This window comes from Macrosteles quadrilineatus, unplaced genomic scaffold (assembly GCF_028750875.1).
Source record: "Macrosteles quadrilineatus isolate MER2022 unplaced genomic scaffold, UCM_ALF_1.0 Scaffold_4__1_contigs__length_99947679, whole genome shotgun sequence".
Classification (NCBI taxonomy): domain Eukaryota; kingdom Metazoa; phylum Arthropoda; class Insecta; order Hemiptera; family Cicadellidae; genus Macrosteles; species Macrosteles quadrilineatus.
This window is the reverse complement of record NW_026542597.1, coordinates 19,368,208-19,382,007: the sequence shown is the minus strand read 5'-3', so window position 1 is coordinate 19,382,007 and position 13,800 is coordinate 19,368,208. Positions and strand designations below refer to the sequence as shown.

General features: G+C 35.1%; 1 protein-coding gene across 1 annotated transcript; it reads right to left on the bottom strand.

The window, feature by feature from the left end:
- Positions 1–10,604: 10,604 nt before the first annotated feature.
- LOC128993608 (uncharacterized) lies at positions 10,605–13,583 on the bottom strand. Its single transcript, XM_054417607.1, has one exon. It carries the CDS (start codon positions 13,334–13,336, stop codon positions 10,760–10,762), a length of 2,577 nt encoding a protein of 858 aa, XP_054273582.1. The 5' UTR covers positions 13,337–13,583; the 3' UTR covers positions 10,605–10,759.
- Between the last annotated feature and the right edge of the window lie 217 nt (positions 13,584–13,800).

Sequence of the window (13,800 nt, the reverse complement as noted above, 5' to 3'; positions counted from 1 at the left end):
CACTCATATTTTGAATTGTAAGTTCAACTTCGTGTCAAGCTCTTGTCGAAGGATCACTTAAATCCATTAGATGAAATATATTCTTATGGTTTTAAAAATTTAAATAATTAGCGTATGGAAATCTATGCTGCTTATAGCGTATCTGTTTTCATTACATTAAAATATAAGAAGGCCTAAAATACCTCAAAGTTTCTCCAAATAATTACCACCATTTAGAAATATTCCGTAAAGACAGTAACAGTTAGTTTAAAATTAATAAAATAAATCTAAATGTTGATAAAGGCTGTCGATTTTTCTGTAGTCAAACATACTGTACTACGTGACACGATAATAAACAAAACGAACATTTTTACGACGTAATAATGTTTTATCAGTCTGGACATATTTCTTCCGCAAGATCATCTGAAAATTTACAACGTTTATCTTCGACTCCAGCTGATTTTTTTCCACCCTGTAAGTAAAAATAATCCCCCTGCTATTCCATGCTTGCATTGAAAACAGCTGTTTTACACTGCAGTGTAACCTAAAATAGTTTTTTTATTCCAATCAAAATCTTTGGACGTGGGAGCGTGGAGGCTGTACCTGTTGGCGAAAAGCACCTGCCTCCCCCCCAACATCCCCTTGTGTGGAATGCATGCGTCAGATGTACACCCCCCCCCACTCTCTTCTTCCCCTATCTCTACCAACGGCGCCGCAGCCTCCTATATCGCTGATCTACAAGACTCCTAGGTCCAGCGACGCTTGTTATAATGTCAGCTTGAAATATCATCTGACCATCGAGAACCAATTATTGGATGGGAGAAAACACGAAGATTGATTGTTTGGGAAACCATGCAACCTTTGGTAGTTAATCGATGAGAGGACGTAAAATATATTTGATAAGAATAATGTATATTTTACATGTGTTTAAGGTGTAACTACATCATGAAAACACATGTAGCTAAGCTCGGTTTGTCTGCACCTAAACATCAATCTAAATAAATTAAAAATAGCAAGGGTTGGTGAGAAATCAATAGTTTGTCCCACACTGTTTTGACTTTGGGTACAGTAGTTTTAGTCTTTGTCTTTTTAGGGTCTACGCATTTTAAATCGACAGTTATACTATGAAAGATTTGACAAATAGTTATAGATAGAATATATCATTACACTTATATATCACATTCGAATAAATACAGTTTTTACACGTCTATCATATGCATGCAAAACGTACAACTCTTTCCTATTGTCGACTTAAATTAATAAATTATTAAAAGAAGGGCAAATAAATATAAGTCGCCTATTTATAATAAAGATGTTTCTTTTTCCTACAAAGTTTTTGCCTTAAATTACCTATAATCTTTGAGAGTTGACGTTTTTGCCTATATTTGAGAGATTTTATTTAGTGATAACTGAAAGTGAGGGTTTTAGAAGAGGGAGTGGACGAAAAGGGCGCCATCTTTGATTGTTGATTGTCGGTTTATGGTGGTATAAAACTGCTCACCTGGTTATAGTGCTGTATAATACACCAAGGCCATGGCCGCGCCTTTTGGGCGCCAAATCTTATAACAGCGTCTGGTCCAACGTCCATCGTCCACCAGGCTACAGTCTTGACTCCTAAAGGTCTTTGAAACCGATTTATACTTTACAAAACTATTGTATAATAATGTTGGATCTTTCTAATTTGCGAAAACCTCATGATCCGAGTTTTCAATATTTACCTGAAATGACAAAAATTCAAATCTTTTTTTAGATCTGGCAACATGACTTCGTGGTTCATGAGTATGTTTTGCAAATTAAAGTTCGTTTGACATACATTTTCTAGTAATTATGTACTTAGAGGTTACGTAAGGAAAAGTTTATACAAAATTTACTTGAAATTACAACAAAATTTCAAAGGATTTTATTGATTGGGAAGATTTCACGGTGCATTAATATAATTTCTAAAAGAATTGTTTGACTTTTATTTCTAAGTAAGTAAATTATTTAGAGTTAGGAAATATTTCCAGAAATTGATTTTTATCTATTTGACCAGTAGCAAAAACTACACAGTTAGTTTTTTAGTTTCTTCACTTTGTGTTCTATCAAAAATTCGTATATTATCGTCCAATATATTCAATATATTTCCCAACAGAGATAGATCAGGGAGATTGTTACTTATGATTTGCACGCTTGAACTATAAAATTGCTTCGAACTCTGTGGCGAAATATACTGGAGAACATGATATATAAAATTTCTTCGTGAATGCAAATTATGTAGCCTAAAATAAAAGAATAATAATTTTACTGTTAAGATTATTATCTAGAATAGGTTAACTATAGGTATATTTTTATAAATTGCTATAACTATTTAAAGAAATGTTCAACGCTTGAACTTGATCCAACCTAAACCGTATTGTTTATAGTGTTTGAAAAACTTATTATTCCTATGCTTATACAGTTACTGTAGGAAAAATACAGGGTGGTTATAAATATTGGACACATTTTAAGAGTATATAAACAAATAACCAAGCAACGTGGGAATCGTTTCATTGAATAAAAAATTTTAAATAGTTTTATACAGCAACTGCAAAAAATAATTATCAAAATGTCAGTAATTGTAAACAGTGTGTTAAAATCACCTAAACTGTATGTGTAATTTATGTTTTTTTCTCAATGACTTGTGTTGTTGCATAGTCAGCTGGCCAACAATGGACCTTTCTACACCAGCTGTGTATGACATTTGGCGAATTACACCTTATTGCCATCGTGGCAAATAAAAAGCAAAGTCTTTGGTTTTATGAGAGCAAATCTGTAATAAATCTTTGAAGTAGGCTTCGTTAAGGTTATGACCGTAATTCTCCGTGTAAAAATTCTATTAAATGGTGGTTCAAACTACTGAGAAGTGTCCAAAATAGTCTAAAGGGACCTCACCTTAGACGAAACATAACTTGAAATATTCATAGTTTGGATGAATGATTCAGTCATTTTATAAAGATTTTTCAGAATCACTGACATTTTTATAATTATTTATTTGCAGTGACTGTATAAAACTGTTTTAAATTTGCTGTTTTTTGAAAGAATTCCTATGTTCCTAATTTGCTTGGTTATTTATTTAATCTTAAAATGAGTAGGCCTACAATAATTTATGACCTCTTATAACGAAATGGGAAACGCTGGACTAGCTGATCATAGTCAAAGTACAATATCTTTAAGTGTTGCCAACCTATTTCCAAGCGTACACGGATTACGTGCATATTAAAAGCACGCTGTTTTGTGTTGTTTGGTTGGAATACTGGTGTGTGGCAAAAAAAGAGTGCGGCAAAAGTAGGTAAATACATAAATCATCAACTTTCTGTACCATAATCAGTGCAAGGAAGCCCACTTAGTCAGGTGACTGTATGGAAATAACTATTCTCATTAATTGTAATAAATTTGAAAAAGATGTTAGCAAACGCGAGAAAATGGCAAGAATAAGTATTGAACATCTAATTATAAAAATTGAAAATATACCTTAGTTGTTCAGGTTTTATACCTTAATGAATAAGGAAAAGGAAGAAGATGGAAGGAAAAAGTAAGAAAAGGAATAAGTAGGATGCATGGAATTAAAACCTGATGAATCATTACTAACATCCTGTATTATGGTAAAAGTTTCTATAGTACGATGAACTGGTTTGGTTTATTTAATAAGTGAAAAATAAACAGTCTTTATTTTTTATCTGCATATGACTGTCGGGCTGGTGATAAGTAAAGAGTATATTTGAGGTCTTATACCTGCATAGTATTATACACATACAACATATAAAATAATCTATATGTATTCCTTACAAAATTACAATCATACAGTTTAGACAAATTAAAATTCGTTTGTTGAAGTGTGAGCTTTAGTTCGTTGTAATCTGTGTGACAAAAATGCAGCTCTACTGCATAGTGAAAAAATACTCATGGAACGCTGGAGTCCAAGATAGAATTTGGGAGTTATTTAGAAATTACTTCCTAGTAAACGACTAACTGTGCTAAAGAACTTGGCCAACTTTTGTTACGTTCTTAACAGCCATGCTGAACAACCAAAATCTGCAAAAAATGTTTATCTTTTCACTACAGAATTTAAATGTGAAATTTCGTAGATTTTCTTTTGCAAATATTATTTTCATTTTACTGACCGGGAATAGTTTTTAGTTCTCTAAACCATCCGCAAAATTATTGTTTTCGGGTGACATAAAATAGGGAACAGAAAAAAAACATGGTAAATTATTCGATTCGCTAGCCTCAACATTTGAAAACGCTGCTCGAGATATTTTAGTTACGTTTGTAAACAACAGAAGTGTAAACATTGATGACGACTTCACATAACCTCAAATTGTGTGGTCCAATTTTGTAACGTTAGAACGTTATTTCCTCAGCATGATGAAAATAGTTGTTCACATGGAGCAAAAGTGTATTTTTGGTACTTAATAGAGTATTTAAGCAGCTTCACATTTTGGTAACATTATCAGGGTGATATTACGAACCTTTCTAATTCATTGTTTTTGATCAATCAAAGACTCGTTATTTGTCCCAGTCATTAGCTCTGATAAACCTACAGGTTTATTTTGTAGTACAAAATATTTTTTGCTTTATACAAAAGCATAAAATATTTTGTACTAAAAGAATGTTTTCTTAACCTACCTGAACAATTATTTATGGGATTATGGTGGATGGTAAAAACCATCCGATATTTATGAACTTTGGTACACGCGTGTAAGCTATGCTTGTTTGAGCGATTTGGCCAACCAGCAAGATCGGAGTACGGTAACGGTATTTAATGGAGTCACCAAAAAGAGGGTTCTAAATATTTGACCCCGAGACATAAAATCTTTCAAACAATTTTGGAGATCTGAAAAAAACCAAAAATTAAGTATTTCTATAATATAATAATTTTAAAAAAATATTTAAAACTCCGATAATCTTATGGAGAATAAATATACTGTTGCTGTTTGTTTGATCAAGAATTTAAATATTCTGACCAAATTAATATATATCATACCAAGCAATAATTTTCAAAATCATACCTTATTGAATTCACAGTAGCAGCAAACGTAAGTTCTGTCTGATAAAACTTAATATTTTTAAATACGACTAATAAATATCACAATTTCAAGACAAATATTTAGTTAAAATCCAACCATGTAAATGGAAATTCGCTAAGTGCATGTTTGCTGCAGGTTTTTTGTTTTTCAATTAACGTTAGAGCTATTGAAAACACATGAAATTTCCTTTATGAAATTCGTTCACGTTTACAAACGAAAAACCCCACCGAACAGAAGCATGCGTGCGAAATGTTGCTAAGTTTATCCAGAAGAAGGATCCGATTTTATAAGAAAGGATAAGGTATTTTACTAATACTTTTGTAGATCCTTCGTCCTGGTGTCTTGTGACCCCTGACCTGACCTTGACCTCCGACAAGTCCTGACTCCGGGACAGGAAACTGCATTCTTCAGGGACGAATCATCAGACTGGTTGGTGACGTCTCCACTCCACTCGGAGAAAATATTTGACATCGGAGAACAATGTTTTATCACACAATACGAGATCCCTCATAAATCCCACATTTTTGTAAACACCCTGTATAAATTTCCCTTTCGGGGAAAAAATACCTTCGATTCCCAATTGGTAACCTTTGCTCCCACTGTCATTCATACAAGAAAAGTGATCCTTGGGTTTTAAGCCCCTATGTTGTGACCATATTTTATATTTAAATGCAAATATTCGTTTTCATTGTTGCATTAAAAAGCGAAGAGTTAATAATAGTGTACAGAATGATTACAATGGGTGGGTAGTTGTTTTTTGATAAAATAGCTCCTCTATTCCATTGAACTGTACATTTTTATCTTTCAAAAATTAACTTCAGCACACTAGGGACACAAAAGCCTGTTAACTAAATCGGGTTTGAAGGTGAAGGCAAATACAGTTATTAATTTCATATAGGAATAAATCAATTGGTTTAACATGAAAATATATACCAAAACGTAGAAATATTCACGTTGTAATGTAATTAAGTTTATTTATCAAGTCGAATCATAGTCTCATTGGACCGTGGAATTAAATGTGGATTTTAATAAAGATACACTAGTATACAAATTCATATTACCAAGCTTAATTCGTTGAGACTGAACAGTTAATTACGGTATATTTATTATTTTACTAGGCACAAACAAGTGTATTTTCAAACGGTTACGACCGTGAAAGACTAAAAAAAACTATAAATAGGGAAGTAAAATGAGTAACATTTATTTAAAAAACAACGAAAGATTGGTTTAGTGTTTTGAGTAGTATTGCCTGTTTCTGACTGATAAAAAATAGTATTTCCTCACTAGGGCGTAAAGTGACTCTTTTTGACCCGAGCTTAAATAAGTTTCACTTCTGTTCTTTCTAAAAAAAAGAGTGAGGCTCGAAAAGACACCTTTTGCGTAATGTAATATTTTTGTCATATTAGAAAATAGTTTTCATGTAAAGAAAACCCCACAAAACAACTTCCAGCTTGTTTACAATAAACAGCTGTTCAGTCATTGATTTGACCATTTCACTTCTTACGATTGACTTACTGTACTATCGATATGTCGACTACTGACATTAATGCAGCAATAAGCTACAACCAATTAAGTCAATCGATAAATAATTACGAGACATTCAATTGCATACAATCGAAGTTTACAACAGCTGACTTTTACTCCCTAGGGACTAAAAAGGCTTTTTACTCGTTAGGGAGTAAAAGAACTACTTTAATCCTGTTGTATTGAAAATGGCTGTTTTGCTACTATCTCTTTTAATATATAGTTGTACTTCATCTTTTTTTGAAGGAAGCAATTTGAGGCGGGAGCAAATCATGCCTAGTTTTCAGTGGAATTGAAGAAAATATTTATCAAACGAGAACAAAGTGATTTTGTCAATGTTTTTTAGTAAATATATTATTTAATTTTATAATCAAACAAGTAATTTACCCAACAATCTTGTTAAACAGTAAAAGTTTAAAGTACTAGCTTTATCTATATAACATAAAATATAAGTGTTTTATTCAAAAATGAAAATTGTATTTTGTTGTACTCTATTTGAATGTAAGATTATTTATTGGCTTTAAAATGAACTCAAGAAATAAATATGGAAGTACTCATAACCATTATGAAGTGTTTATTCAAAAATGAAAATTGTATTTTGCTGTACTCTATTTGAATATAAGATTATTTATTGGCTTTAAAATGAACTCAAGAAATAGATATGGAAGTACTCATAACCATTATGAGTCTACTGCTAATTTGCCTTTAAAAAAATTAGATACCAATACAAAGTTAATTAATTTCAAATTTTCTCCTAAGCAGTTTCAAGATAATTTAAAAAAATGTGTTAAATCCCTCTTGGCAATACAAATTAACAGTCTTTGCTATCACTTTAAAATTATAAAGATGCATTGAGTTTAAATTAAATTAATTGTCTAGCTTGTCAAACTTATGAATTGATATATTATAGGATTTTGAATGTATATTTTAATAAAACTATACTTACCTTAACCTTTGTGGTCTTCGATGAAAAAGCAGCGTTGAAAAATCTAACAAAAATCACTTTCTTCGACCATCTTTACTTTCTAACACTTTTAAATCACAAACAACCCTTGAAACTCATTTATATGAATTCAACTGAGTTTATATTAAACCACAAGAGAAGTTAATACTTAATTTTTTGCAAGTTCATTTTTGCACCAATCTCAGATAAATAATAAATACATTTAAAGAAAATTTGTATTTCAATCAAAACCAAAAATATGAGTATAAAGTGAACGTTTTTATGACTATATACAACTCTTTAATCAAAAGAGTAATAATTTGAACTGAAATAATTATTCACAATATATTTAACATCTTACTAAAAAACAATTCATGGTTTTTAGAACTCAACAAACAATAGAAGTTTACCAAAGAAAAATTGCAAATTAAAGTCGAGTTTTCAAAAAACAAATATTTGCTGAACAACCAAAGTTATTCCAGTATACAAATTCATAATTCATATAAGCCAAAAATGTTTGATACGGGTAATTAAGAACATCCAGCTTCTATAAAGGAACAATGTTTATTTGATACATAAACTAGGTAACAAATTTAAACTACAAGTCTTCAAAACTGACATCTTAAAATACTTTGTGTTCAACTTAAAACCTATTATAATACTGTACATTAGAGTATAGTGCAACAAACGCACGTTTGTATTTTGTACTATGGGGAACGGACTTTGAACAATCCAGATTGTGGCACCGTGATCAACATTGGAATCACGGAGGAACAACTTAAAAAGGAAGCACCTTGTAAACATAAACACCGCTAACTTCAAAACATAACTTCAACAAACTAGTAATCAACATTGTAAGAATTTAATCAAAACAAGTTTCAATATTGGTTAAACAATAAACAATTATATCTTCAACAATGAATGGAATTGATTGTTCAAAGTGAACGATTACATTTGAGGTGTTTTATTGCAAAATATATTCCACAATCTCTACAAAGAATGTGTTTCACTAACCCAATCATTGAGGACCTTCTGTTTACGTATACAAAATAATATTTGGTGGCTCCTCTATTTATCACAAATACGATAAGTATTGCCAGAAACCTAGAGTTTGCCAAACCGTGGACTGTCTTTATATTGCTTTTGGTAACTGTTGAACTATATTTGTTAACGGAAAAGTGTCCTTGAAATGGGAGAATTTGTCTTACGCAGCTATCCCTGTAAAATTTTGACAAATTCGCTTTGCCACAAAAAATGACATAATAGTTAGATCAAAATTTATTACAAAATACAGTGGGGATGTTTTCTTAGACAATTTTTTTAATTCTTCAACCATCAGCCGATCGTGTAAAACAGAAATTTTTAAGAAATTAACCTCAGTGCATATTTTACAGGAAAAGCTGACGAAACAAAAAATACCTTTTGAAAACCCACTAAACGTAAATTTGAAACAACCCTAGACCTCACGTAAATAAAATACAGTCTTTACCTCATTTCAAATGAAATTAAAATTCAAAATCAGCAACAAAAGCAATTCAAAGACGCTAAAATCTCAAAACATATAGTGTTCGACAGCACGGGACACTTTATACCACACTAGACTTATAAATACACTTTCTGAAGTCACTCACTCTCTGTACAGAACTTGAGCAAATACTGTATTGCGCACAAGATGTCGGCAGTAACTTAACATATAAAATAATAGGAACAGCAATATATGGTAAACAACATATATACACAGTCGGCTATGTAGGAAACTTGATACCACAAAAAGACGGAATGGAATGTAGTGTTGAGGATGATAACATCAGATTTAGGTTCAAAGAAATAAAAACATGTGTTTTAGTAGATGAAACATTAACTAAATAACAGGAAATAAGTTTGTTTTAAAGCTATGTCATTTGCAAGTAAGTAAAGATGTTAAACGAAATAAACTATTTAAATGCTTCGGTTTGTAAAGTGACTCATTTGCAACGTGTTTGAGAGGTCATAACGATCAAAACATTTAGATTTATTTAAAAAATATAGAAAAATAATTATTAAATGGAGAACAGGAATAAATTAAGTTACTACTAGGATTTTTTTTAGGGTGTTAAGTAAAAAAATAAATATTTTTTACCGAAAAACAAAGTCGAAATTAATAAAGCAATTACAGCGTTTTAGATCAAAAAGTTAAGAACATTTCTCTTATTGTACAAGGTTCTATTGCGAGTGAATTGTTATCTAAAATCCTTTTTTTGATAATTTAAATCTTGGTAAAATTCTAAACACAAAGCAACGTATTTTCGTGATCGTATGATAACTGTTTCCGAGTTAATTAAGTATAAGCCTCAAACGTAATGGTCCTGGAAAGTGATTAAATTGCATTACGATATAAAAAATAATATTACACATTTTTGAAATAATAAAATAATATTTACATCAAATTTTGTTTGAAAATATTTTGATTTTAAATCGATCTCTGAAGCACTTCGCAAATGGCAAACGTTTACAACAAACCATGTTTTTAGTAGAAAGAGAAACTGTTGTGAAAGCTATCCATCTTTTTGTGGAAATAAAAATATATAACTACAAAACTATAATAAATTGAGGAAAATTGTAGACTGGCACCAATAACACCTTATGAGATCATGTGGCATGATCAAATTGAAGCAAACTTTACAATCAGGTACTGGGTTTATACCCTAGTATTAACATCTGGCACATAGACTTCATTTGGCACATACATCTAGACCGGTTGGCACGCAAGTATTGCTATAAAACAATAGGTTTATCAGATTAAAACCAATAATCTTATCACTGGGATTCGTCCCTACTACATCGACGATGTAAAAAATATATAAGTATACAACAATGTACATTATTAACCTAATATTTACTGACCACTGGAATAATCTGTTCAAACTAGCACAAAAGCAAGGTTTTTATGCCAAATAAAAAATGTAAACCTATCATGTAACCAAAATGTTAAGGATATTTAATTTAAGAATAAACTATTAATGTAATATTGCAGCTTTATCAAAAAGAATGTACGTAATAATTGTTTAACATTTGACGCAGAAAATTATTGAGCAACACATAAAATAAAAATCTTGTAACAATTGTAAAACAAATACACAAAAAACTTAAACTATAGCAATAACACTTTGAATTTTACCAGCAAAAACGTTATTACAATAATAAACAGAATTAGAACAATGTTTGCAACCCGATATCCTAGGAAACATTTGTGAGAACAAGTTTGCTTCAATATGATGGTTACCTCTAGTCAGTGGTTGACCGACAGCGGCTCGCCCAGCTTGTGCGAGGTGTTCTCCACCAGAGAGTACACCCGAGATATGGAGTACTTCTTCCTGTGGGTCTCCTCGTGCTTCACCATGTGGTCCTTGCGGATGAAGCCCTTGCCGCAAATGCCGCAGCAGAACGGCTTCTCGCCGCTATGATGACACATGTGACGACGAAGATCCGTCTTGTGGTTGAACTGTTTCGGGCAGAGTTCGCATTTGTACGGTTTGTCCCCGGCGTGTTTACCCAAGTGCTCCAGATGTTGTGATTCGACCTCGAACCTTTTCCCGCAGATTTCGCATTTGAACGGTCGTTCTCCAGTGTGGAAGCTCTTGTTGTGCTGAGTGAGGTAACATGCCTTGTTGAAGACTTTGTCGCAGTCTATACACCTGATCTGAGGAGTGATGGGCGCATCTCTATCTGTCATGGTGCTGGAGACGTAGTTGTCTTCTATTTTCACGTGCTCCAACATCACCGGTTTTTCCAAGTCGTCTTCTGTCGATGTCGGAAGCATGTTTTCGGGAGAGGAACAAGATTCTTCGTAGCTGCCGTGCTCAGAGAGAGGTAGAGTGTTGCTATCTTCAGGGGCGAGGATTTCTTTCTTTATACTATGTACATTAGAAATGTTTAGCCCGGGTGCTGGACTCGTAGACGGATAAAAAGACTCCATTCCTGAAGCTTGAGACGGACTGAGCCCCCCCACGTTCATTTCTGACACGCTGGATTCTTGCCGCGGCGCACTGTTGTAAGACGCGAGTGACGGCGCGAACCCGAAGTTTTGAGCGAAGTGCGAGAAACTGGGCAACGGATCCTGCTCGGTCGGCTTAGCCAGGGCGATCAGCTGATTCTTCAGTTCTCCGTTGCGTCCCCAGATCTGGTGGAGATCGACAGTTTGCTCGAGCGTGTCCAAGTTACCAATAGTTGTGTTGGTAACTGTTTGCTGGATGGAAGAAACGTGGGGGGGCTGCAAGTTTGGGTACATCGTCATACCCTGGGGGTAAGAAGGGTGCGGGGCTCCTGGGAAAGGGAGAAAATTCTGGTGCTGCTGCATATGAGGTAGCGTATGTTGAACTCTCATCTCCTCTTGGCCGGTTGGATACTGGGTAGAATGAAGAAGCAGGCCCCCCGTAACTTCCGAAGGGCCTGCCAGCGAGTTTGGGGGATTCGATAAAAAATTATTTCCATTACCTAATTGATGTTGGTGTCTATCGTAAGCGGCGTCCTCCATCTTCACGGGCATCATCTGATTTTCCTCGATCTGAGAGTTCGGAGGCGAGTCTTGGTGCGGTATGAACGGAGGCGCCGGATCTTTAGGCGGGTGGTGATGGTTGCTGACAGGTAGATTAGCTGGATCCGGTCCACCACTTTGCTTCACCGCGTTTTTATGCAATGTCGTATTGTAATGTCTTTTTAAATGTCCGGAACTAGTAAACCACTTATTACACGCAGTACAGTTGTAAGTTTTAGGTCTTCTCGCTTCGTTGGACTTCCAAGAAGCATTCCCTGAAGATTTAGACATGGCCGGCATGCTCGGCTTGGTTAAAGGAGGCATTTGAGATGAGGTAATCTGAGGAGGTAGTTGGTTCGGAGAATTGATATGGTGATCGTAATGATATGACTGGTGATGAGGTATTTCAGGTGAGTTAAGAGTAGTTGTAGTAACATTAAAGTCCGGAGAAGGCATGCCACTACCGTTCATCTGCATCGGATGGTACAGCTTTTTCTCTTGTAAACTGGTCATCCAAGGAACAATACCGGGATCTAACTGACTACTTTGACTATTTTGACTACTTTCTTCTCCCTGAGGGGGTTGATACACGTGAACTTTGTGCGAGTCTAAATCTAAAATTTCAGCTTGAGGTTCATTCTTAAGTTCTTGTTGGCCTATGTAATCGTTGTTAAAACCATAGTTATCATGAGGGGAGGGAGGATGAGAATTCTGAATATGCTCTAACAAAGAGGTAGGACTTTCACAAACATAACCGCACTTCTCGCACTGGTGGGAAGTCTGTTGGTTAGCCATCAGACCTGGAGATGATGAAGAAACTCCGCCGTTTCTTTGATCCTGATGGGTATACACGGGTTGTTGATAAGGGCGGTAGCGGTAAGAAGTTGTCGTTTGCATAACAAGAGGTGAAGGTGAAGTTGGTGTTGGGGACCGCCTGTGAGGAAACCCTGACCCCGTGCCTAGGATATAGTCAGGTTCGGCATTGGGGTTGTAATTGGAATTAGGTCTACTACCGTCTTGGCCAACAGAAGGAGGTCGCATATCAGATTGAGAATAATTAAATGAATTAGGTGGAGTTGATCGATTTACGGGGAAATTGAAATTTGGTGAAAATCTGTCCATGACCGAATCACTGGAGTCCGCCGGCACAGCGGCGACTCTGGGGGACTTGTTGGGTTTAACATTATTATTGTTACTCTCCTCACCAGAACTGTTGCCCCACTTGCTGAGTAGATTCTCCTTGTGGTACTGCAGATGCACGTCCAGTGACTTGCCGGAGTCGAAGAACAATCCGCAGTCCTTGCAGTGGTGCTGCATCGGCGGCTGGGCCATCTTCACGACAAACTCACTTCCAAAGTCCCCATCCGTGAGATCACTGTCTTTGAAAAATAAAAGAACTAAAAAGATAAAACACTAAGAACGTACAACCGTCACATCGTCGATAGTTCGGACGGACACAGATGCATGTTCGGTGCGGTACCGGAGCGACGCGGTTTTGGCATGGACTGTACACGACCTCGTGCGCACGGACGCACACACACGGACACGCGCGCTTCACTGGTACTGGACACGACAACTGAGGAGAGACTGACCGAGCGAAGTTTGGGCAGCGTGCGATCCAAGGACCCCCCCTCCTCCCCTCTCCCAGACATCATCTCCGCCAACCGCGTCCCGTCTCGCCCCTCTAGCTCCCCTCCTTTCTCTCAGATTCTCGCGAAAGATGACCTACCCTCCCTCCCGCTCCCCGAAGCGCATAATGAACAAGAAAGCCCCCTATCAACAAAACTAAATTATCT

Bases quoted from the DNA above. Each gene is read 5' to 3' on its own strand.
- LOC128993608 (XM_054417607.1), bottom strand. From the start codon at position 13,336: ATGGCCCAGCCGCCGATGCAGCACCACTGCAAGGACTGCGGATTGTTC.